The sequence below is a fragment of the Castor canadensis genome, chromosome 11, assembly GCF_047511655.1.
Source record: "Castor canadensis chromosome 11, mCasCan1.hap1v2, whole genome shotgun sequence".
Lineage (NCBI taxonomy): Eukaryota > Metazoa > Chordata > Mammalia > Rodentia > Castoridae > Castor > Castor canadensis.
The window spans coordinates 142,613,439-142,640,986 of NC_133396.1; the positions used below are offsets into that span (position 1 = coordinate 142,613,439).

At 38.5% G+C, this 27,548-nt stretch overlaps 1 protein-coding gene across 1 annotated transcript in view; it reads right to left on the reverse strand.

Moving 5' to 3' along the window:
* Positions 1–27,548, reverse strand: part of Dnah14 (dynein axonemal heavy chain 14) — a 279,653-nt gene that overhangs the window by 133,699 nt on the left and 118,406 nt on the right. Inside the window, exons 25-33 of the mRNA XM_074044804.1 lie at positions 15,547–15,634; positions 12,191–12,444; positions 10,728–10,959; positions 10,106–10,159; positions 8,646–8,791; positions 6,806–6,874; positions 6,048–6,234; positions 4,706–4,782; positions 1,634–1,805 (exon numbers count right to left, since the gene is read on the reverse strand). Coding sequence (XP_073900905.1) covers positions 1,634–1,805; positions 4,706–4,782; positions 6,048–6,234; positions 6,806–6,874; positions 8,646–8,791; positions 10,106–10,159; positions 10,728–10,959; positions 12,191–12,444; positions 15,547–15,634 — 1,279 coding nt within the window. The remainder of the gene's footprint in view (positions 1–1,633; positions 1,806–4,705; positions 4,783–6,047; positions 6,235–6,805; positions 6,875–8,645; positions 8,792–10,105; positions 10,160–10,727; positions 10,960–12,190; positions 12,445–15,546; positions 15,635–27,548) is intronic.

The following is a 27,548-nucleotide window of genomic DNA, read 5'->3' on the forward strand; positions in this document are numbered from 1 at the left end:
CTTAGTTGTTTTTTTTTTTTTTTGGTGGTGCTGGGACTTGAACTCAGGGATTTGCATTTGCTAGACAGGAGGAGTTCTTAGGTTTTTTTTTTAGTGCGCCAGCCTCTGTCTCTGAGAATAATGAAAAATGTTATTACTCTCTCAAGAAAAATATAATACACACAAAAATACAATACTCACAGACATCTGGCAGCAAATTCCTAAACTCTCTTTCAGATTAAGAACCCTTGCTCTGTGATATACTGATGAACTAGCCATTGAATGTACAACTGTCTCATTACCCTGCACTGAAAGAAAATCTGAGAAGGTTCCATATTTTGTAATTCTAATCAACATTAAGGTAGGTTTTAAATTTTGTGATGATTATTTTAATGCTTCAATATTAAGAACATTCTAAGACAGCAAATAAAATTGGCAAGACTGAAAACATGATGGTGTTATACATTAAAATATTCCAAGGAGGGCTGTAGCTTGGAAAGATTCTTAATTTTCTAGCAAAGGAATTATTAGGGCAACTGTGTTTCCTTCTGATGGAGGGCTCATTTCAAGGTGAATATAACTGGTAGCTGGGTCTACAAAGAATGGAGTTTATCCTTTTTTTTTTTTATTAGTCTATCACACTCTATTTTTCACTTCTTGCATCCCTTACAATGAGACAGAGCAAAGCAGGTGAAAGAGACTCTTAGCAGGCCTATGGAGAGGAAGGCAGCTCCAGTGGCCAGACTAACTCAGGTAGGAAGTCGCTGAGAGGATTTTTTTAAAAGTAGAGTTGATGAGACTACCCGAGGAAGGCCTGGACTTTGAGCAGTTCTAGATGCTCTCTAGTTAATAACGTCAGCCTAGATACTTGTCTGGATATAAGCGAGAAGTCATACAGGGTGGAGCAGGAATCACAGATGCACAGAGGACAAGCACAGTCAGGGTAATCAAGGAGGAGGTACTAAAAGGAGTCATCCTCCCAGCTAAGTATTTCAACACATTTCTTACTCTTGAAGGTTTTTAAATAAAATCATAACTGTAAAGAATTCAAGGCTGTAATGATGTCCCTTGGAGTCAACTGAGTGGCAAATACACGTAGTTCTTACTCTATGATGTGTTTCCAGTAATTCTCAGTTCATCTCTTGAGTGTTCTGAGTTAAGCTCTTGAGACAGGTATGTGAATAAGTTGGATAGATCATCAATGTTCATGTGGAAATGCTACTAGAATGGTAATGCATTTTTTTAAGCTGTAACTTGAAAAATGGTAAAGATAACATGAGAGGGACCCAGAGCTTATAACTAGAGAAAGGAAACTGGGGACTTTGAAGGCTCTGCCTTCAAAAGTCAAAAGTTGATATTTCCCTTCTTTTTTCATTTCATTGTTGCTGGGATGGGGTTTGAACTCAGAGCTTTGGGCTTGCAAAGCTGGTGCTCTACTGCTTGAGTCATACCTCCAGTACATTTTGCTTTGGTTATTTTGGAGCCTCCCACGTAGCTAGGATTATAGGCATGAGCCACCAACACCTGGCTCTCCAAGTGGTTTTATTCCCCACATATTCTATATGAATAGAGCATTTCAGGAAGAACTGAAGTATTTTTAATCCAATTGGCATTCCACATCTAAATAATTTGTCATGATTTTCAAAAGTCTTACCTCCAGTGCAAGTTGATTTACTTTTGGAACTGTTACTCCAGGAAAAATATCTCCAATAATCTTTTCAAAAAGTGGGACATCTTCAGGAAGAAATTTTGATAGAGTAGCTTCTCTGACTGCCTCAATAATGACCAGAGCTTCACTTGCTTCACAAAGATTGTCACTGGTGTTGCTTTAGTGGTTGAAGAAAACCAGTATAAAGATAAGTCAGCAAATCTGATGACTACTAGTGTTCTTTTCAATGCCCTCTCCCCTGCCCTCACTGCCCACCAGCCATGTAGTATGTCAGGATTACTCAGGTCCCTGGCTCCAGGGACAGGCTCTGACTGGTCTATAACAATAAGAGGAACGCCAAATCCTAGTCACTGATTCAGGGATGGGCATAGTATAACTAAGGATTTTTAGTTGAAAATAATAGAAATGAATTTAGGCTAATACAAAATGAAAAAAATCCTGATTTCTTAAAAACCTCTAGGAGCACCTATTGCAGGTTATGTAGGTGGGAACAATGGCCAAAGTCACGCTGCAGAACCAGGCTGGTGAAGACGTGCATGACGTGACTGCCACCATCAGGTGATGCTCAGCAGTGCCTGTTGTCCCAAAGGTCATCGGACTTGCCTCTGCTACTGCTGTCCAATGACTGTAGACACTGCTGTCACATCACCAGAATGGGCTCTCTGTAGGTTCTCTTTCTGTTTTCAATTGCTCCAGGTAGCTGTGTCTGACGTGCCAAAGTTGTATGTCAGAGCCATTGCTACAAAGTAGCTTGGGAAAGGAACATAAACTCAGCTCTAGTCAATCAAATGCATGGCAGTCCTTGGACATGATGACTCAAGGGTAGACAGGGGCATTCTTTCAGAGTGAAGTTTAAGACTTCAGTTCAATGGTACGGATTATTAGAAGTCATATATTTTTGACCATTTATAAATCTTTTGTGGCTTTTGGCTTTTGAGTCTTAGTTTGTAAAGCCTCTGTGCTCTAAGGATATAAAGGACATTTTATTTCTTCAGATATTTTTGTGTTTTAATTTTTTTACATTTAAATTCTTTGATCCTTTTAGTGTTTATCTTGAAATGGTTTGTACCATGGTTCTGCCTTGATCTTATTCAGATGGCTGGTTAGTCTTCCTAGCACTACTCTTAAAGAGTTCTTCATGTCCCTGGGTTGGACTAAATGCCCAAAGCATGGGGTCCTATTCTTGACTTCCTGCTCTGTTCCAATGGCTTGCCTTTCTACTTCATGGACAGTGCCAAGATGTTTCAACTATCAAAGCTTACAACATGTCTTAATACACAGAGGGAGCATTCCCTTTCATTGCTCTTGTTTTCCGATATGTTTCTAGCTAGTTTTGTTTATTTTTCTATGTGAATTTTAGGATCAGTTTCCAAAAAAATCTTCTGGTATTTTAAATATTTCTATTCATAAATTAACATTGAATGTTTACGATGTTTAGTTCTCTCTCTCTCTCTGTTTTTGTGGTACTGGGGTTTGAACTCAGGGCCTCATGCTTGTTAGGCAGATGCTCTACTACTTGAACTAACATCCAGCCCAAATAGTTGTTCTTAACCACTGTACTTTTCAGTACTGGGGGTTGAACCAGGGTCTTACACTTGCTGGACAGGTGCTTTACATTGAGCCACTCTACAAACCCTTTTGCACTGGTTATTTTTGCAATATGGTCTTGCTTTATGGCCAGCCCATCCTGGACTGTGATCCTTCTATTTGTGCTTCCCTGTATACCTAGGATGTTAGGTGCTCACCACTGTGCCCAGGTGTTGGTTGAGATGGGGGTCTCGTGAACTTTTTGCCCAAGCTGGCCTTCAGCTGCAGTCCTCCCAATCTCTGCCTCCTGAGTAGTTAGGATTACAAGATTGAGACATCACACCCAGCCTAATTTTTTTTTTTTTTGTGGTACTGGGGTTTGAATTCAGGGCCCACACTTGCTAGGCAGGTGTTCTACCACTTTAACCATGTATCCAGTCAACCTATGTTATGTTCTCAAAGATGATATATAGTTGGGTATGGTGGCATATGCCTGTAATCTGAGCACTCAAGAGTCTGAGGCAGGAGGCTGGCCTAGCATACATAGTGAGATTCTGGCTCAAAAAATGAAACCAAAACCAAAAAAAAAAAAAAAGAGATATGTTACAAATGTGGTTTATTATGTTGGTTATCCACATTTCAGCCCTGTGATAAAGCTCTCCTCACGTGGGCTTCACACACTTCTGATACAGGTACATTTGCTCCTTGATATCCATGGGGAGGGGATGTTGGTTCTAGGACCTCCATGGACACCTATCTGTGGATGCTCCAGTCCCTTATGTAAAATACCTAGTGTTTGCACAGAACTTACACACATCCTTTCCAAACTTCAAGTGATCTCTCCATTGCTTAAAATAGCTAATACAATGCACATGCTATGCAAATCGCTGTTCTCCTGTACTGTTTAAGGGATAGTGACAAGGAAAAGAGTCTGCATATGCTCTGGACATATGCAATTTTTCCTCTCAGATATTTTCAGCCTGCAGTTGGTTGAATGTGGAACCTGTCAATATCAAGTACTGACTATATTTTCATGTAGGTTGTATATTTCTTATTAGATTAGTATTCTTTTCAGTGGGGTATTTTATTCTTCTGTGTCTTTCATTCTATGAGGAAAAGGTACTCAGTGACCATGTGCATCTTTTTCTTCCTCTTTTTTGATTTTTTTTTTTTAAACCGTACTGAGGATTGAACCCAGGACCTCATGCATGCTAGGCAAGTACTTCACCACTGGATCTACATCCCCAGCCCTTTTGTTTGTATTTTGTCTTTGAGGCAGGGTTTCATTAACTTTGCAGGGCTGGCCTCAAGCTCACAATCCTCCTGACTCCCCAGTAGCTAGGATTATTCATATGTGCCACCATGTCTGTATTTGTTGATATTTTTAAATAACTTCTACCACATTTTACTGTGACACTCTGGTGACCCTATGTTTTAATGTTTGCCTTCATTACTTAAAATTCTACAAATTATTTTCCCAGTGGTATATAACTCTCTTGTACCTAACATGAAATTTGAAATTGAACTGACCATTTAAATTCTTGCCTCTTCTTTTCGGCCATTAATAAAACTGCCTTCAAAGACCTCAAGCCAAAATCATAATGAGCCTATGAGACATAAAATATTAAAACATTTTGAGTTTTTAAAGGTTCTCAAGGAAAAATGGACCAATCTGAAGATAATTGCATAAAATATAAATTACTGATAATCTATGCTATGACGGTCAGCTGTATGAATACAAGAAACCCCAATCCATCTCTGCTTCCCAGGCCCTTGACTCTGTACCAGACTGCGGAATGCCTCTTTCTTCTTAACCACCCCTTTTTTTTTCTATACTGCCTGGGCTGGTTTCAGACTTCAGGCTCAAATGACCCTCTTGCATCAGCCCTTTGAGTAGCTGGGACCACAGGGATACACCCTGAGCACACCCTGAGCCAATAAAAGTCTTTTTTGAAAAGAAGAGTAACAAGTGTTAAAAAGGACCTGCATCTGAATTAAATTGCAAACTGGGAAAAGGAATTAGAAGAATGTTAAAAAGAGGATCACTTTGGAGGAAATGTGATTTGCTGTCCAAACCATTTTGGGTTGTAAACAAATTCATATTCTGTAACAATAATCTTCAAAGTATGGTACTCAAACCAGCAGCATCAGTAAAGCCTGAGGATGTCCTGAACTGCAAGTTCCCCAGTGCCACCTCAGACACAGAGAACTAGAAACGTGAGGTGAGGCCTATGCTGGTACTAACAAGTCCTGCAAATTATTCTGATGTACAGTAAACTTTGAGAATGCTATTCTAGATGCTAAGTTCGTTCCTTGAATGGAGAAGGAATCTACAGTTAAAGAAACAGGTGTGCCATCACTCTCTCCAGATCTCAGAGAAAGGCCTGGAATCATGACTGACTGTGCATTTTGCCTTACAGACAAGATGGTATATGGACTTGATGTGTTGATAGGAATGTGATATGGTCCGAGGTCATTCCTGGAACAGTACCAGAAAAGTCTTATTTTTATATAATCACCTTTAACTTTTTTTTTTTTATTTTGGTAGTACTGGGGTTTGAACTCAAGGCTCTACCCCTTGAGCCAGGTCCCCATAACTTTTTGCTTTAGTTTACTTTTCAGATAGGGCCTTCCTTTTGCCCATTGCTAGCCTGGGATCATGGCCTCTCTCCACCTTCCATCTAGCTAGGATTACAGATGTGTACCACCATACCCAGTTGCTTTTTGAGACAGGGGTCTCATTAAACTTCTGCCTAGGCTGGCCTTAAATCTCCATCCTCCCATCTGTGCCTCTCGTGCAGCTGGAATTACAGTCATGTAACACCACATTTGGCTGCCACCTTTATATATTTTGAGAAAAGCGGTTCCTTACCTGTTGTGAGAGCTGTTTGTTAGCTAATTCATAAAGGTTAACTAGCTTTCCAGAGAGTGATTTTGCAGAATCGAAGCCAAATGCAAACAGTATTATTTCAGCAATCATTTGATAGTTGGGCATTATCATTACCACTGGGCGAAACAGAGACTTTAAGTTATCTGGGAGCTCTACTCGACCTCCATACCTTAAAAAGAAAAACAGTAACAATGACAATAGTGACAACATCAGCAACAAACAAACCAACCCACTACTTCCCAGTTTTTCAAATGAGGAACCTCATAGCATATCTTTTCCCCCAGAGTAGTTTTTACAAGGTGGTTTTTCCTGTACCTTTCATCTCAAGAGTGTCCTGGTTTATTGTATTTCTTCCCATGGTTCACCTCACATCAGCTCCCTGATGGCCTGGACTAATTTGGAGTTTGATCAGACATTTAATAACACTACCTGGCCACCACATTCTTACACTCTTGACACTTTTGTGGGTGTTCCTGCCTGTGTCTGACTTGTGACAAATGTTGACCTTTCTCTTTCTTTCTGGATGTTCATGAAGGGGAAATGCACCTTGGTCAGAAGCTTGCTGTGAGCTAATTCATGTGGACAAGTGCAGAGCTGCTAGGAAGTGTCTCTTCATAAGTGGTACAGGGGTTAGAAGGGCTCTGGGATGAATGCACTGTGTCAGACAACTCCACTGTGAACAGGATTTAAGAAAAGGGTTTTGGTCTGTGTTTACTTCCAGCAGACTCACTGATGCTTACCCAGGGTTCATAGTGATAAACACTGCACAAGACATGTTGATACGCATTTCTTTTCCATCCAGTATAAACCTACAAGACATTACAATATTCATCACTTTAACAGTTTTCTGTAGGCCAAAATATGTTCAAATTACAGTGAATTTGGGAATGTTCTTAAGGCTGTTACATTTAAATCCAAACAGAGCATACTAGAAAAAGCAGTAAGAGAGAGAGGAGAAAGGAGAGGTTCATTTTGAGCCAGTGATGTGACCCTGCTGGGATTCAGATGTACTGGGTCTTGTCTGAGTACGCTGGAGGAAGGGAGACTCCTTGATACTTCCAGAAGGTTCCATCTGGATGGTTGATCAACATAGGGAGGAACTAGGAATGACCCTTGGGGAGAAATGGAGAACAGAATGGAGTATGCCCAGCACCTGTTCCTGCTTCAGATGGACACAGCCTGTCTCCTTCCCAAATCTCCTTTCCTAGGTAGGAAGCCTTGGGACCACTGTGACATAAACCCTTGGCTGGCCATAGTGGAGTGTATTCAGCACCACTGGACAAGATGATGGAAGAAACTTGAGGTGATTTCTTGGATTTCTTTGGCTGATACCAAAGATAGTAGTCAAAACGTGAGGAAAAGAAAGGTGGCAGAACCTGGGAAGCCCCAGGCACAAGAGGAGAAACTGCAGAGGCTGACAAGAGTGGTGCGACTCAACAGTGTGAGCAGGACTGTTGCTCAAAGCAAAGCTGCAGCTAGCATCCATGAGCATGAGTTAGAAATGTTAGGTTAGAACAGAAAACTTAAACCCACAAACTCATGTTTGTCCATAAAGTAGATCATGTGAACTCCTTAATTTATCTGAGGAGAAGAAAATGTAGCTTATGTCACTAGACATTAGTAATCTGCACCTTCTTTCAGAATGATGAGACAAGAGGGGTTTCAGGTATGTGGTCAGTGTGACTTTTCTTTTTTTAAAGGCAGTAGAATTAAGGAAAAAAAATCCACAATTTTTGTTTGGTTTCTTCAAGTGGAATTACTCTAAGATGAAAATGGAATAGAGACTTTAAGATGGAAAAAAAAAAGTAACTAGAATATATATGCATCCATGCTCTGGTAGTTCCAGAGACTGTCCCAAGGTTGGGCCCTCTAAGTTGATGTGCAAGTCAGAGTTACACAGTAGATGCTGGGTATCTGTGAGTACAAGGTCCCCAGGAGACACCGATGAGGAAAGTCCATGGATGCTCAGGACTTACAGAGTTCAGTGCTGCACTGAAGATGCTTGATTTGTTTTCCCCATAACACCACCCAGCTTCCACTAAAGACATGCTGCCTTTCAACATATCTAAAATTTTCACTTTATCACTTAAATCAAGCACATTAGGCTCCCTTTTTTGGCTTGGGAGGATTATCATAACTTTTACACTGTTTTGGGGGCACTATTTGCTTTGGGGAGCCATATTTTCACAAAATTAAGGGCAGGGAAACAGCAGATCACACAACAATTTAAACACAATGACAATAGCACAGGACTGACTGAGAACTTCTCTATATCAACTGAGCTGTGGAATTTGTGTAGGAATTTCAAATTTTTGTATTTGAAATTTTTTTATTAAAAAATTATTATTATTATTATTTGACTGCATTTGGTCAAAACCATGTATAATAAATTCAGGATAAGGTAGGCTTACTGTATGTATTTCACATTATTTGCCAAACAAAGGAAACATTTAAGGTTGGTGCCATTCTTTTATGTATGTGCTTTAAAACAGAAAGCCAGAAGACCCAAACAGTTATTGCAGAAAAGTACTTAGTAGCAATTACACACGGTGACAGACCCTGCCCAGAAGGTGTGAGTACCTGACAGAGTAGCTATCTTTGGCAACCTTGATCTGCAGGATTTGCGAGGCGGTGACAGAGAGGACTTCCACGTCTATGAGGTTGAACTCGTCAAAACAGCACCAGGCGCCTGATTGAACTAACCCGAAGAAGAACTTTCCCACTATCTTTGAAAAGCAACAAAAGACTGATGACAGAAGTTACTATAAAAATGAAACTTTTTACTGGGATCTTAAGTTGAAATGAATTCTTCCTATCTTACCATACGAAGCCAGTGCCTTCTGCATTTCCTCCCTGCAGGCATTTTTATGGTTCATAGCCACCTCCTGTGAGAGCCTGACCCCAGGTAGCCAGCCACTCAGGCAACAGGGACAGAGCAGGGGACATAGCAAGTTCAGGCAGCTGGGACACAGTAGGGGACACAGTGGGGACAGAGGTGATACAGAGGGCTCAGGCAGGCAGGTTAGGGAACTGCACCCTGGGTACCACAAGAAATCTGAGCAGGTTAAAAGGCCGCTTGAAAATCTACTCATTTATAAATGTTAGCAAGAAAAAGAAAACAGCAGAACAAAACCACCATCAACAAAACATCAAATCCTGGGCTGAAGACAAGTGGAGACCTTGAGGTTTAGGCAGTTGTGCAGCAAGATGGAAGAGGAAAGGAAAGAGGAAAAAGCGGGAAGATCCTTGGCTTGGCTGGACAGAGAATCTGCCTCCTCCCACCCTAGAAATCACATCTGTCTTTATTTCAAATGTGAATCTTTTCTTTATCATGGGATTTTTTTTTTTTTGGCTTTCATTAACATACAAAACAAGTTGCCAGGCTGGAGAGGAAGCTCAGTGATAGAGCATCTTATCTATGATCCAGAACCTGGTTTAACCCCCAACACCAGAAAAAACAAACAAAACCCCAAATTATACTGTTTTGAAACGTGAGTTAAATTTGTAACAGACAGGTTCAGAGGTTCACAAAATTTCAATAACAAACTTTCAGGCTGTATTAGACTTCTTAGAAAATTTATAACCAAAACAAAACAAGATTGACATAAACTTGTAATTATCATCTATGAAAAGTCTCACTTTTTACTGTTAATCATAATAATCTCTTTGACTTTAACAATCACTTTTTCAGTAAATAAATGTATAGGGTGATGGCTTAAATTTGTATTAGTAAAGCAGTACTCTTGTTTTAGGTATTCATGCTCTATATTAGAATTTGTCTTAAAAGAATCCCTATTGTCAAAAAGACTGAAAACCATTGTTCAGAGTTCAGCTGAACTAAAACAAAGTTATACAATGCTTAAAGTTTCTATTACAATATTCTAAGTTTCTAGTCTACCCTATTAGCTAAAAGAATGAATAGCATTTGTAGTTTTATCAACACTTAATATCTCTAAGTTATTTTTCTTATTTTTTCATTCTTCAGTGAATTACTTTATATGTACAATATTTTTTGTTGAGTGCATATGTTTCATCTTTACCTTATAATCCAAATCTTCAAAACAGTTGAAGACTACACAATGTTTACCTAAGGCCTGGAAAACAAAAATATTTTACTATAGTTCTTGAACTATGATACAAAATAATGTTACAACTGCTAGAGTAGTGAAATGCCTTTATTAAACTTTCAGGAAAAAAATTTACAGTATAGAAAGATGAATTATATACCAAATTAGATTCACTGAACTCATTATAGTATAAATATACATATGGTTTTATAGGATAGCTGATCAGTTCATGCAGCATTAAGGTCATGTTTTCACACAAATCTACATACTTGTAATCCCAGCTATCCTGTAATCCCAGCTGCATGAAGCATGGGCTATGAAGAGGCAGTTAGGGGGACCCTATCTCAAAAACAAATAAACACACACACACAAGTTCTGAGGGTGTGGCTTAAGTGGCAGAGCCCTTGCCGTCTATGTGTGAGGCTCTGGTTTCAATTTCCAGTACTGCAAAATTAATTAATTAATGAATTAATGAACTGTGTAAACTAATGAATGTCCTTGGTAATCACAATGAACATCTTCACAGCAGGAATGGTGTTAAAGCTTGTATGACAGAAAAACAAAACAGCTTTGCTGCAGACTCAGAGTCACTCACCTTTGCCAGGTCTTTAATAGTCTCAGTTTTCCCTGAACCTGCAGGGCCAGCTGTGCAACCGCCCAGGTTCAGGCTCAGGGCTCCGGTGAGGGTCAGCCAGCAGCGGTCAGTGAGGGGTGTGATTACCAGCCTCGGGGAGCAGCCCAAGTACTCGTAGCCATAAACGAAGCTGGCATCTCCTTGAGACACGTAACACAACTTGCGTTTTTCATTCCACTTATACTGCAAGTGCCTGAAAGTGATTTGAATGCTCATACATTATTTTTTCACATGTAGAAACATAATCAAGTTTAAAGATGGAGTAGTAATTAAAAGACAAACAGAAACCAGAACAGTAAAATAAACTTTGCTGATGACTGCATTAGACGTGGCTATGAGAAATCCTAAGACTGCAATTATAAGCACTCTTCACTCAGAGACCAGTGGCCTTGCTGACTCCTGCCTTGGGTGTGATGTCAGGGGTGCCTTCTACCTTAATGCACACTAGCGTCCAACACCAGTGCAACCCCTACAAGGGCACCTGAGTGAAATGATACCCAAGGATCAAAAAAAAACTGAACTTTGGAGAAACTGATTTCTGGCGTGAGGATAACTTTTCTCCTCCAAGGCTCTGACTGGACTCTGATCTGCTGCTAGCTTTATGGGAATGCATTCATCAGCAGTGACTCACTTCTCAAAATAGACACTATCAAACACTCTGATAAATATCAAACACTGATATTTTTTAAGCATCAAAACAATGTCATGAGAAAAGTGGTCTCTATGCGGTTCAGTAGTTTAGCACTGTTCCGACTGAATCCACAGTTACTGAAAGTCTGACACAGCGCTGGGCCTCCTCTACACTTCTTTCCTTCCACTTGCAATTTATGTTATAGTAGTGTAAATTGTGTAGCTGCATGCATATACTCATAAGCCCTCTTAAATGCTTTCTGCAACAACAGGGCAGATTATAAAGAAATCTAAAAAAGTGAGTAAATTTTCAAAATAAAAATTAAAAAATAAAAGTAATTTAAAAATGTGTAAACTGCCACCAAGTGAAATCTTAGATAATAGAAAATAAAACCATCAGCAAAAACAGAGAAGACCTTTGAAAAACTTCACGTTTAATACAAGAGTCTTACTCTCACTCTCTGCCTCGCCAACATGCCTTCATGCCTTACTGACTGACTGCAGGTGGGAGAAGGACGGGGAGCTGGCTGCAAAGGTTCCCATTTGCATCCTCAACCTGATCTGTTCTACAACTGACACTAGGGAAAAGAGGCAGGAGGGAGGCCTCCCTGGCTTAGTGGCCCACAAAAGCCAACAGATCAGGAAGACCAAGCAGGAAGAAATGAAAATGAGGGGAGGGACAGTAGGAAAGGAGGAGGAACGTGCAGGAATGTGACACTACAAGGTGGCAGCAAACCCCTGAAAATGACAGCTGGAGAAGTTACTGTCTGTAGCCATGCTTTATAGCTACCCACCTTGTCCACTCAAAATCCTCGGCATGGAAGATATCTTTAAGTAGCAAATCTACCACAATATCTCTGCAGTAGACATAAAGGGTGAGCAATGCCTCTAGAACACTTTTTGCTCTCAAGTTACTAGTGTTTATCACAACGAGCTCTGCAATTTCTTTTAGATGATTCATCACATCAATGTGGACTTTCTCCAACTCTTCTTTTGAATGAGAACTCTCAAAACTTTTGATACAATCATTGTAAAACATGATCTGGCTCTGAAAAAAAGAAAGGGATACATATTGAAACATACATTTTGTTTTAAATTGAAATATGTTTTCATGAAGTATATGTGATACGCTATGTATGAGTGCATCTGCATGTGTAAAAGAGAAACTTGAACATTTGTATGTATTTCAAAGTTAAGGACTGAATTTTGATTGATGCTGATGGGGGCCTTATTCACTTATACTTTCTAAAGCTCACATTCTTAACCTATCATCACTAAGTAATTGCCTAGGGACAGTAACAATGGTAGAAAACCCCAAGTTGAGATTCCTACAGCTTTCTACATTAAACTCAGAAGTAACATGCTCAGATCACATTATGTATAATTGTAGATTTCAAAGAAAATTATATAACTTCTGTTATTTGATCCATCTTTCATATTCATTCTTCCCATAAATACCAGAGTTATTTTAGAAAGGCAGCTGGATTAAGGTCAGTTTGACTCTGGAAGTTAAAGGAGGGTGAGACACAGGAGAGCTTAGGGGTTTCTGGCTGCACGACAGGTGGACTGTGTACTCTCTACAGGAAGAGTGTGTTGTGGGTGAGGGGGAATACTGGATTCTTTTGGAGATGTGCTAATATGCCTAAAAAGCATATTAGATACAAAGTTATACAGTGGGGACAATTAGCATAGAGGCAATACATATTGTGGTGAGATTTTTCTCAGACCAAGGTAAGAGAAACCAGGTGCATCAATCAGCATTCTTGGTTGTGTGCAACAGAAACTGTTTTTCACAGAATGTTTAAGCCTCACACTCAGCAGATCCATCGAGCTAGAGATGGCCTGGGAAGCTGGGGGAGCAAAACCACAGGTCAGGTCAGGTCACAGCAGAGTCACATGCTCCTGTACTGCTGCCCGTCAGACAATTCTTCAAGAACATCCAGTTTTCATTTTCTTATTTACTTATAGAAGAATATTAGTTAATAAGTCTTGGATAAGTCCATATTGAAATTCTCTCACATACAGACATCTCATTGTCCCCTCTCCCCCAAAAATGTCTTTTATACTTCTTCAGAGACAACTCCTACCTATGTAACACAAGCCACAGGGCAAGAGCAAGGGGAGTGGCTGATTGCATCCTGGGATGGGAGATTAGCACATGCTGGAAAGACTTGAGCAAAAGTGTGTTCAGCGAATGAAGCTAACGCTTACCATAAAGCACTTCTGCAAATACTGCAAGCTTCCTATTGTTAAGCATGTTTGGAGCACCAAGAATTTGGGGAAGATCTTTTCTTAATAGACCAGAGTTGATCACCTGAATTGATTAAACTAGAGAAATGCGCAGATCAGTTCATAATTTTGTCACCTTTGTATAGAACTGCTTAAACAAGTCCTTCAGCTAAAGACTTGAGATTTGTTCAGTCAAGTGGATAGCAAAAGGGACAAAAAGATTTGATTGGAAAAATTTTTGTCTACAGTCCCAGATTATTTTCACAAAGACTTGAAAATTGTGTTGAGTCAAGACAAAGTAAAAAGATGTCAAGTTACTTTAAAATGGAACTACAGTATGTTTTAAAAGTACTTGATAGTGGTAACTCATGGCAACATGGTTTTTATCTTCACCGGTAGTTTTCAGGAAAACTACTGTCTTGGACTGGGGGCATGGCTCAAATGGTAGAATGCTTGCCTAGCAAGCTGGAGGCCCTGAGTTAAACCACCAGTACAAAAAAAAAAAAAAAAAAAAAAAAAAAGGTCAGTGGGACCCTATGTGGGAGGCATAAATAAGAGGATTACCTTTGGAGGCTGACCTAGCAAAAAACATAAGATCCTATTTAGAAAATAACTAAAGCAAAAAGGGCTGGAGGCACAGCTCAGGTGCTAGAGTGCTTTTCTAGCAAGCCCTAGGCCCTGAGTTCAAGCTCCAGTATTGCCAAAGGAACAACAACAAACACCTATTGTCTCAGTCTGTCTCAGTGGTTCGTAATTGACTGTAAAGAGTTATCAGACCTCTCCAGAGCCTTCGAGAATTAATGATTACTCCCTCTTTTTAATGACCACCCTATTTTTTCTAGAGAAAGGTCAAAGATCAAAGAAACAAAGAGTCTGCTCTTCTCCCTAGCTTCCATGGCCACTCTCAGAATCCATCTCCTCCTCCCCCTCTTCCTCCTCCTCCTTTATTACTCTTTTTTCAGTCCTTTCTATGGATTTGCCTTCTTTTGGCTGTTTTTTAAAATGCTGATGTTCGTGGGTCTTTCCTTGTCCCTCTTCCCTTATTTTATACATTCTGCTGGGGGAAACTGTGCCTCTGGGGCTAGCTTTTTTTTTTTTTAACAGCCTCTCAAAAAAAGCTGCCAATTTTGGCTTCCTAATTTTCCTTCTCTCTTTTGACCTGCAGAAAAGCAGTATTAGCACTAGCAATATGCATATACTAGGCAGAATAATGGCTTCCTACAAAGACATCATGTCTTAGTCCCAGGAGCCTGTGAATGTTACCTTACATGCAAAGGGATTTTGCAGATATGATTACATTAAGAGTCTTCAGATGGAGGGATTGCTCTGGATTATCTGAGGGGGGTCCAAGATAATCACATGTATCCTTAAAACCGGAGAATTTTAGATGTGATTACAGAAGAAGGCCAGAGAGATGTAATATGGCTGGCTTTAAACGTGCCAGAAGCAGCCACAAGCAAGGAATGCTGGTGGCCTCTAGAAAGCACACAGCCTTGCTGACACTGATTTCAGCTCAGGGAGGCCTGCATTGGCCTTTTAACCTATAGAGTTCTGAGAGCAAATTCCTGTTGTTTTAAGCCACCAGATTTGTAACTTTTTAATGACAGCAATGGGAAACACAAAAATGATTTATGATTTATTTTCATTTAATATGATATTTTGGAAAATTTTAAACTACAGAAAAGTTGAAACTATACAGTGACTAATCCATAGACCCACTACCTATATTTTATAATTAACTTTTGGTTATACTTACTTGATTGCTTATCTATCTACACACATCCACCTTATTTTTAATGCACTTCAAAGTAAGCAACAAGTATTAGAACCCTTCATAATGATTCATTTTCCAAGTTTTTGCTTTCTTAGCAATGCAGCAACACTAGCCACTCTCCTACACACGTCAGAGCAGCGAACTTACCACAGTGAGGACTACCTGTCCTGGATGAGACAACACCCACAGGGAAAAGATCTGGTGGTTCCAGTCTTCGACACCTTGACTGACAAATCTACAAACAGAAATGCATTTACATCATCCCTTTCTAACCATGGACCATGGCCCCTCAATGACAGGCATGACAAGCCTCAGCAGAGTCCCTCAAATGTCTGCTGCTCTCATGGACAAGGAGTCATGTGCCCATGCAGAGTGCACACTCTGACTTTACCTGTACTTTCTACTGAGGTCGGCTACCTTCAGGGACAGTAAAAATATATGCTAAATTAGAAGAAGATATATTAGCTTCAAATTGCAAATGTCATCAAGGGCAAAATCCGTATTTAAAATAATTTCTGCAAAGTGAAATACCGGGCTGAAATTGCCAGTTAATTTTAACAGTAAAGCCCCACATTTAGTTTTAAATTAATTGTGATGGAGAAGACAGGATTTTTGAAAAATAAACAGACCATTTAAGACCGCAGTTGATATATGCAAACATTACATGTTTTGATGTTGTCATGGTATTTTTTAATAGAGACGTTTTAAGTTTCTTTATAGTCAAACTGATCTTCTGACTTATGGTTTCCTTATTACTGACATTTATAAATCTTCAGCACTGAATTTCATTAACTTTTTAAAAGTTAATGAATAGCTTTACTGTTTTACATGCTAATCTTAAATTCATTTACATATTACTTGAATATTTGAAATAAAGTATTGACACTTTAAAATTTTTTGTGACTGCCAATTCTATCTATTATTATTTTCTTATTTATCATTTCTATAAATGAGAAGTATGTATATAACAACTTTTGTTTTGAAATGGGATTTCAGTATATGTAACCAAGGTTAGACTTGAACTCATGATCCTCTTGCCTCAGCCTTCCAGGTGCTGGGATTATGGGTGTGACCTCTCTATCTGGGAGTTCCATATCCATGCATTCAAACAACTGCAGATTGAAAAGCTGTGTCTCTACCTAACATGTGCATACTTTGCTTCTGTCATTCCCCAGACAATACAGTACAGCAACTATTCACATGGCATTTACATTGTTGGGTTTACTAAGTAATCTAGAGATGACTGTATTTCAAAAGCATTGTCAATGGGAAATGCATCTTTTATCAATTAGAATGACTGTTTCAGTTAATGCCTTTGGCATTAAATTTTATTTTCAAATATGGTTTTCATTTATAGCTTCATGAAATAGCTTTAATACTTTCATTTGTAATTTTCATCACAATGTTGTATCTCTCAAACAAACACATTTCTTTTGACAAAATCTTTTAATTCATTTGTAATTATGATGTTTATTTTAGGCTTTATTTATTTCTCTATTTTTCTGTGTCTCTCTGTCTCTTTTTTTCTTTTCTTTTCTTTTTTTTTTTTTTTTTTTTTGTGATGTTAGGGATGGACCTAGGGCCTTGCATATGCTAGGCAAGCACTCACCACTGATCTATATTCCCAGCCCTTGGTTTCCATTTTGATGTATTTTTTTGTGTGTTTACACACAGAAGCACACCCAAACATGCTATATTTTCTATATTTTATTTCATCCAGGGTTTTGGAAATATTTATTCTGCTCATAGATTCTCTGGGGAAAATTGATCAAAATTTTTGAATTACCAATAATCCTATCTTCATCCTGAACCATATCCTTTGAATGATAGAAAATATACAGAAAAATAAATATAAGTGTGTCTTGGAGAACAACAAGGTATGCTCCAGGACATCAATAACCTGGACAACTTCTAGCAGATGGAGAGCAAATTGGGATTGAATTATGGAAAGAAGAGTGGAGAAACCAGGAAATCCACTGCCAGCTGTTAGCAAATGTGGGAGGGAGCCTTGAGATATCTGTGATAATTAATCAAGAGAGAGCACGGGGCACATGTTGGTAATTCCACTACTCAGGAGGCTGAGGCAGGAGGAGGGCAAGTTAGAAAGGAAGGGAGGGACGGAACTAGAAAGGAAAAGAAATGAGACACAGGAAGTTGACCTTGGCATTCTCCAGTTATAGGCAGAATATTTAAAGCAGTGCTGGAATGAAAGGCCTAGTGTCACCTGAGAGGTGGAAAGGGACTGTCACACACTAGACGACAAGCCACTCACAGGCCAGTCCTGCAGCCCTGCACATCAGCTGCAGCCACTGCAGTGGGCTGCTATATTTAGAGCCAACATTTGGTTATAGGAGAAGAGGGGCTCACCAGTACAATCAAGAATAGACCACCAAGAATAACCAAATAGTTCAGAAAAAGAGCACAAACACCTACCAAGTGAAAATTTGAAATGAAGAAGCAGTGACAACAAAGAAGTTAACTTTGAAGCAATTTCTTCATCAATTCTCTGAGACATCTCCTGTGCTTTAATCTTACAATTGGTCACAACCAACAACCACCCAGCCAGGTGATTGCTGCACCTGGGAGGATGAAAATCCTGTTGATGTTTTCTGGTGCGACAGACTACTGCCAAAGTGCGCTAACATTTGAAGAAATAAAATGACACCTCCAAAGATATTAATGCAAGTATGCATTTAAAAGTCAAGAAAACATTGCTGGGATAGAAACTATATCTAAAGATCCAATAATGTGTTACTAGAACCCTCGCTAGATTTGCGGAATTGCAGAATGGTCATGTGGGGAACATGAAAATGGCGATTTTTCCCAAACCCAGCATAAAGGGGCAAAAACTCCTGCTTTGCTATGTTCACCAATCTTAAACTATTATATCCTGACCTTTACATGCTAAAAGGCCTGCCTTTAGCCCTGGCTTCACATTTCAATGAATTCCCCGATTTTACCCTTCCTCCTCTGGGGTGCTTGGGAAGGTTTTCTTTATGTAGTGCTCTGCTTTGTTCAATAAACCCAGTTTTGTCTTATCAACAAATGGTTTTAGTGACATTTTGGTGAGCTAAAATTCAACCAAATGAATTTGAATTTGGAGTTAATTCCATGCTCAGCAAAGCTGACATTCAAGTATGAGGGAAAAAAAAAATGTGCCACCCACAAATACTTTCTGAAAAAATTTCCTTGAGGACACAGCAAAATGAAAATAAAATGTGCGGCCTATAATGAACAAAAAACAAGATGAAAATTAATAAGCCCAGATAATTATTAATCCATACAAGAGAACAAATAGCAACCTGGAATAAAATGCCAAATGATTTCAATATGGGAGCAATGATGAGAGGGAATTATGAAGTGAAGAATGTATTGGGTGTGTTAAAATGTTAATGTTCTGTAGAAGATGTTTATGACTTTCACACAACTATGCCAAAAAAAAAAGATCTAACAATCTAACAGTAAGATATGAAAAAAAAATAAACACCCCAAAGCCATCAGAAAACATGATGTTGATGTTAAGAATGAGTCAAAATGTGACAGTAATCAAAATGTCAAAATGAGTGTTGAAAAGACAGCAGGTTGTTCACTACATGAGCAGGAAATGAAAGTTGGAAAGTTACTTGAAGAGTGTAGTGAAGGGCTGTGAGCAGAGGTGAGGGCAAGGGTAAGGGGACCCAATGGTGAGGTACTGGGTCTGGCAACACCAGGAAGTTACTACCAGCCCTGGGCCCAAAGGAGTGAGGAGAGTGAGCAATTTCACTGGAACCTGGTGAAGGCGGGAGACTTAGGGAAGGGTATACCTGCAGGAAGCCATTGCTTTCAGTAAAGGAAGACAGTTACTGACAAAACCCTAGTGAGGCAAAGAGCGAGCCTTGTTTTTGCCTTAGCCATCTGAAAACCAGAGGGTAAAGGAACCTATGCCATGGGCATGAATGTCCCAAATACATATGAGACAAAAAAGCTGAGAATGGATCTTCCAGGTATACAGAATAAAACCATTGATAAAATACTTTTTTTCTATGCATAGAAAAAAATTTTAAATTAAAAGTAGAATTCATTTTATACTTGATGCAAAAAATGTTAACATGGCACAGAAATGTTAAAGCAACACTGATCCGAATATCTGTGATCATGGGAACAGTATTATGCAAGCACTGAATGCTTAAAAGAGCATTGAAGTTAAAAATTAACTGGTACAAAAACTGATAATACGGACTAAACATACACTCTACTAAGGAGGTCTATATAAAACAATACAGCATGAAAATACATGGTGAATGTTAAAATAAAGAAGAGAAATTGGCAAACTTTAAAAAATGTAGGAAATGTTTAATAAGGTTTTCTAGAAATATTTAATAAACTTTTCTAGAAAGTAGTGTGGGCTAAAAATGATCAAGAAAACACAAGGAAAGTTTAACATCACAAAATTTATAAATGTAGTTCACAATATTCATAAGTTAAAGGCTAAACTGTATTTGATTTTTTTAATAGATTTTATTTATAGAAACTGCAAACTGGTAGATGTGAGCTACAAAGCAGAATGGCAGGTCCCAATTACCCCTCTTCCCATGCACCAACTGAACAGCTACCCATGGTCAATTCCTTCTGAGAGAATGCCAGAAAGGAGGGAAAAACTGCTGCATGTTGACAGTGGAGAAAAGAACCACATCAAAGTGGGTAGGAAAAGAGGTGACACTTGCACACAAGCTCCCCCTTGAGCACTGTACATAACCAGGAAGGAATCTCAGCTCCCTGTTTCTTCCTGAGGACAAGTTTGCGTACAGAGTTACCCAAATCTATGCCAGAGTTTGGTTTTTAAACAACCTTGCTTGTACAAGCAAGGATTTATCATTGGAGAACAAAAATACAAATCTAGATCCAGGAAGTCCAATGAATACCAGATAGGACTAATCCAAATGAGCCCATACCAAACCAAGAGACAGTATAATCAAATTGTCAAAAACTAAAGTCACAGAATTTTGAAGACAGCAAGGGAGAAGTGACTTGTGACATACAAGGGAATCACCATGGAACAATCAATGGATTTGTTAGGAGGCTAGAGGGAGTAAGATGATATATTTTAACAGCTAAAAACAAACAAACAAAAAAAAAACCAACAAGAATGCTATACCCAGAAATCCTGTATTTAACAAATGAAGGGGACACAAAAATTTTCTTAGACCATCAAAAGCTAAGGGAATTTATCACCATGATGCCTACCTTACAAGAAATGCTAAAAGGAGTTCTTCAAGATGAAGAAAAGTAGGGTGTGGTAGGGCACACCTGCAGTCCCAGTGCTTGGGAGGCTGAGGCAGAAGGGCTGCAAATTGGAGGCCAAACTGGCTACATAGTGATCCCCTGTCTCAAAAAACAAAAAGATGAAGGAAAAGGACAAAGAATATGTGAAATGAATAATAATATGAAAACACATCAAAGTATAAAACTCACAGGTAAAGTGAGTACATGGTCAAATTCAAAATATACTCTAATACTGTAATAGTGCTGTGGAAATAAATGTTGTATCTACTATGAAGGTTAAAAGAGAAATATTAAAAACAACTATAGCTGCAATAATTTGTTAGATATACAAATTCTTAAAAGAAATTGTGACATCAGAAATATAAAATCTGGGGGAAAATAGGGTAAAAGTGTAGAATTACTGTATGTGATGAAATTTAAGTTATTAGCATAAAAACTGCCTGCTAGAGGTAAAAGATATTTTATATATCTTATAGTTACTAAAATTCCAAAACTGTAGTAGAAGCATAAAAGGTAAGAAGGAAAGATTAAAAGCATATTGCCACAGAAGAATCAAAACCCAAAGGACAAGAGCAACAGAGGAAGAGAGGAAGAAAGGGAATCAGAAAACAATCTCTAAAAATCTTACCTATTAATAATTATTATTACTTTGAATATAAATAGATTAAATTCTCCAATCAAGAGACAGAGTGGCTGAATGAAATTTAAAAAAAGATCCAACTATTTGCTACCTATAAGAGATTCACTTCACCTTTAAGCACACACATACAGTGAAAGTGGAAAATTACAAATGAGACAAAGAAGGTCATGATACCATGATAAAAGGGTTAACTAGCCAGGAGGATATAATTATATGATTACAATTACTCAACACTGGAGAGATAGACTGAAATTCAGTAATAGTAAGGGACTTCAATATTCCACTTTTAACAATGTTCAGATTATCCAGACGGAAAGTCAGAAAATAAGCATTGGATGTGAACTTTAGACTAAACAGACAATACTTAACACTTCAGCAGAATGCACATTCTTCTCAAGCACACATGAAACTTTCTCTGGGATCTATCATATATGTAGGGGTGCTTTTTGTCACTATGATTATATTATAAAGGACAGCTTTATAAAGAAGAGGTTTTTTTAAAACTCAGTTTTGGAGACTAAAAGTTCAAGCAGTGTAGTGGGCTGGCTCTGGTGATGGTCCATGGCAGATCGCAGAAGTATATGTGAGAGGAAAAAAATCACATGTTCTGACAGGAAGCCAGAGAGCAATCAGGGGTCAGGCTCACCTTTAGAACAACTTGCTATCACAGAGGCTCAGGGAGCCCACAGAGATATCTTAACCCCATCTGGAGAAGTTTCCTAGTAACCTAAGGACTTCCCACTAGGCCCACCTCTTAAAGGCTCTATCGCCTCCGCATCACCAAACTAGGGACCAAACTAGCTTCCAACATGAATTCTTGGGGGACACACTAAACCATATCCAACCCATAGCAATACAGTAGGCCCACAAAATAAGCCTGGGCAAATTTAAGAAAATTGAAATGATATGAAGTATACCTTTCAACCACAGTGGTACAAAGCTAGAAATCAACAACAGGAGAAATCCTGAAAAATTCAAAATTAGGTAGAAATTAAACAGTTTCCTTCTGAGCAACCAATAAGCTAATAAAAAAATCTTAAAAAAGGGGACATTTTAAAATGGCTCCCGAGAAAAAGATGGAAACACAACATAACACACTCACAGGATGCTGCAGCCAAAGCAGTGCTAAGAGCAAAGTTCATCAGCAGTACATGTTCACATCAAAAGAGCAAAGAAAGGTAGGTCTGGGGGAGGCATAAGGAAAGGGTGAAGGAGGGTGAATATGGTGGAAGCAGTATGTTTTCACATATGAAAATGGAATGATGAGACCTGTTGAAACTGTTCTAAGAAGGCGGGGAGGGGGATAATGGGTAAAGAGGCAGAGGTGAATCTAAGATACACTGTAAGCACTTTTGTAAATGTCACAATGTACCCCAAGCACAACAATAATATGATAATAAATCAATAAAGAAGAGAAAGACCTCAAATGAACAACATAACACTTCAAAGAACTAGAAAAAGAGCAAACTAAGCCACAAGTCAATAGAATAGAGCATATACAATATGAATATGAAGCCATACAATAAAGTCAAATACAATAGAGCATAAGTAAATGAAATAGAGACTAGAAAGATAATAGAAAAAAATCAGAGAAATTAAGTATTATTTCTTTGAAAAGATAAATAAAATCAACAAATCTTTAGCCAGATTAAGAAAAAAAGAGAGACAACTCAAATAAATAAAATTGGAAAAAAGGGGAGATGCTTTTATACCACAGAAATACAAAGGGTTGTAAGATACTACTATGAACAATAATTTGTAAAAACTGGATAGCCTACCCTCAGCTTCCTGTCTAGCTGGGATTATATGTAAGTTATGTAAGTGCCACCATACCCTGCTGAATAAATTCTTCTTCTTTTTTTTTTGGTAGTATTGGGGTTTGAATTCAGGGCTTTGAGCTCAATAGGCAGGCACTCTAACTCTTGAGCCATTTCTTCACCCCTTTATGCTTTGGCTGTTTTGGAGATGAGGAGAGTCTCATGTTTTGCCCAGCCTGGCCTGGATTGTGATCCTCCCATTTTATGCTGCCTGTCATTCCTGGGATAACAGGCATACACCACTATGTCCATCTTTTTCCCATTGAAATGGGCTCTCACAAACATTTTTTCACCTGGTCTGGCCTGGAACCTTGATCCTCCCGATCCCACATAGCTGGGACCACAGGCACATACCACTGCACCCATCTATTGGTTGAGATGGGGTCTTGAGGACTTTTTTGCTTGGGCTGACCTTGAGCTGTAATCTTCCTGATCTCAGCCTATCAAGTAGCTAGGATTATAGATGTGAGCCATCAGCACTCAGCTTGGATAAATTCTTACACAATATAAGCTATCAAGACTGAGTCAGGAAGAGATAGAAAATCTGAGCAGTTCAGAAATGAGTAAGGAGATTAATTAAAAATTATTAAAATTTCCTATTAAAGGACCAGATGGCTTCACTACTGAATTATAGTAAACATTTAAAGGAAAACTAGTAACAGTCTTTCTCAAACTCTTTCAAAAATACTGATGAAGGAGTACTTCCAAACTCATTTTACAAGTCCACCATTACCTTGACACCAAAGCCAGACAAGTATTCTGTAAGAAAATTATATGCCAGTGTGTCTATATGAACATAGATTACAAAAATCCTCAACAAAACAATTCGACAGCATATTAAAAGAACCATTCTCTATGACCAAGTAGACTCCTGGATGCAAGGATGGCTCAACATATACAAAAATAAACAAATGTGATAGATTACATTAATAGAATGAAGGACAAAAACCATGTTATCATTTCAATATCTGCAGGAAAAGCAACTGACAAAATTCAACATCTTTTTCTGATTTAAAACTCTCAAAAACTTAGGTATATAATAAAGGCTAATAATAACTAATATCATATTCTTCAGTGAAAAGTTGAAAGCTTTTCCTTGAAGATGAGGAACAAGAATGTCTACTTTCACCACTTTTATTCAACACAGTACCATTAATTCCTGCCAAAGCAAGTAGACAGTAAAATAAATAAAAGGTATCAAAATAGGAAAGAAGTGAAACTGTTTGCTGAGAACATGAATTTATTTATAGAAAACCCTTAGAGACTCCACCAAAAACTTTTAGAACTAATTAGCAAATTCAGCAAAGTTGCAAAATACAAAATGAACTCTCAGAATCAGTAGTGATTCCTTATACTAACAGTAAACTCTCTGAAGAAATCAATCCCATTCACAATAGCAAGAAAGAAAAATACTCAGGAGTAATTTAATCAAGGAGGTGAAAGATTTGTAAACTAAAAACTATTTAAAAATCCAGGTGCAGTGGCTTATACCTGTAATTCCAGCTACTCAAGAGGCTGAGATCAGGAGGATTGAAGTTTGAGGTCAGCCTGGGCATAAAGTTAGTGAGATCCCATTTCAACAAACAAGCTCGTGTCTGTCATCCTCACTACATGGGAGGCATAGGCAGGAGGACTGCAGTCTGAGGCTAGCCTGAGCAAAAAGTGAGATGCTATCTGAAAAAAAAACACCCAATGCCAAAAGGGCTGGAGGTATGGCTCAAGAGGTAGAGTGGCAAGTACAAACCTTAGTACCAACCAACCAACCAACAAATAAACAAACCAACAACTATAAAATATGGATGAAAGAAGTTGTACATGACACCAATAAATGGAAAGGCATCCCAATGTTCAGGGATTAGAAGAATTAAAATTGTCAAAATGTTCATACTATCCCAAGCGATCTACAAAGGGCAGTTTGGATTTTTAAGTGTCCCCCAAAGACACATGTGGTAGAAGCTTGATTACCCAAGGTGGCGCTAGAGGGATATGGTGGAACCTGTAGGAGGTGGGGCCTGATGGAAGGTCTTTAGGTCATTGGAGTGTGCCTTTGCAGGGGTTGTGGGACTCTTGCTACCCTTCACTCTTTTTCACTTTCTGGCCATGGAATGCGTGGTTTTGCTGTGCCGTTTGCTCCCACCATGATGTGCTGCCTTGCCACAGGTCTACAAACACTGGAATCTCCAGAACTGTGAGTCAAAATAAACCTTTTCTCTTTATAAACTGATTATCTTGGGTGTTTATTACAGTAGCAGAAAGCTAACTAACATACTACCCAAAACTATCTAAAAAGCCAATGCATCCTTGTCAAAATTCCTGTGCCATTTTTCACAGAAATACAAACATCAATTCAAAAATTCCTGTAGAACTACAAAAGACTCAGAATAGCCAATGTAATGTTGAGCAAAAAGCTAGAGGAATCATACTACCTGACTTCAGAATCTATTACAAAAAAGCTATAGTAATCAAAATGACATGGTACTGGCACAAAGGTAGACACATAAACTAATGGAACAGGTCAAATAACACAGAAATAAATCTGCAGATCTGTGGTCAATTGATTTTCAGTGAATCTGCCAAGAATAAGCAACAGAGAAGCAAGAGTTTCTTCACAAAATGGTACTGGGAAAACTGAACACCCACATGCAGAAGAGTGGAACTGGAGCCTTCTCTCACCTCATACACAAAAGCAACTCCAAATGCAATGAAGGATTAAAAATTGAAATTATACAAACACTGTAAGAAAACACAGGGGGATGTGTCATGAATTGGTCTGGGTGAAGATTTCTTGGACACAACTCTGAAAACACATGTACCAAAAGCAAAAGTAAAGAAATGGGGTTGGTCAAACTAAAGAGCTTCTATACAGCAGAGGTAACAGTAGAGGGAAGAGACAATCCATAGGTTGGGAGGGAATTGGGAAATGTATCCGAAAAAAGGGTAACACTGAAAATATATAAAATACTCAACTGAACAGGAAGAAAACAAATAAGCTCATTAGAAAACTGGCAAATAATGTGACTAGACATTACTAAAAAAGAGACACACAAATGGAAACAGGTATGTGCAAAAGTGCTCAAATCACTAAACTTAGGGAAGTGTAAATTAAAACTCCCATGAGACACCACTTCATGCCTGTTAAAATGCTCTAGTTAATGATGAAAGACAGCAAGTGGTGGCATGAATGAACACTGTGGTGGGAACATAAACTGGTACAGTTTATAAAATGGAATAACCATATGATCAGCAAGCCCACTAGTGAATATGCACCAGAGCAGTGGAATCTGGGTGTTGAAGAGACTTCTGCATAGATGTTCACTGTAGCATAACTAACAATAGCCAAGACATGGAAACAACCCAAGTGCCCATCAGAAGATGGATGGACACAGAAAATGTGGTACACACAGTGAAATGCTAGTCAGCTTCCAAAGAGAAGGAAAATCTATCATGTGTGGCAAAAGGGTAGAAATGGGGAACCTTATACTAAGTGAAACAAGCCAAGCACAGAAAGACAATACCACATGACCTCATGCCTTTACATGGGATATAAAGAAGTTGAACTCATAGAAGTGGAGAGTAGAATGGTGGTCACCAGAGGCTGGGGTGGGGTGGAGATGTGTGATAGGGATGGGAAGAGAGAGATGCTGGTCAAAATGGGGGAAATAAGTGATCAATTTTAGTAAGTATGGTAGATTTAAAATTGTTTGAGGAGCAGATTCAAAATGTTCTCTTCACAAAAATTGAGCATATGGAATGATACATTACATTGTATCCCATAAATGTACATAATTATTTGTCATTTAAAACAAAATATTTTAAAACGTTGCAAGTTATAAACAGGGTACGGCATGTTTATTTTGATAGAAGGCATATTCCAGAAACCTAAGCATCACGATCAAACACTAGAAGCTTTCCCAATAAAATTAGGAACAAAAATCAATGGTCACGCTCACCTGTACTTTTCAACATTTTATAAAAGTTGTTATTCAGAACATCATGATGAGAAAATGACACTTTAAAAAGAATTGTAAAGAAAGGCAGAGGACTATTATTATTGGCAAATTATACAATGTTTTTTTAACCAGAAAAATCCCAGGGTAATAGTTGAAAACAAGGCTTGTCTTTCTTATGTAAATGTCTACACCCATTTTGTTCAGGGTTTCTTGCCTACAACAGTCCCTCCTTAAATGTACAATCTTATCACTAAGGGATAAATGTTGGGGTGAGGGACAGCCAACATAATTACTGATGTAAGTTAGTAACAATGGGCTCTGCTCTAGAAACCTTGCACTGGCTTTCAGAATAGTATTAGTAAATATGGATATGAAAACTTCAAGATCAATAGCCTTTCTATAACCAATTTTAAATAATTAGAAATATAATAAAACTGTAGTCAAATTAGTTTGAAAAGGTTATACTGAGATACTTTCTTC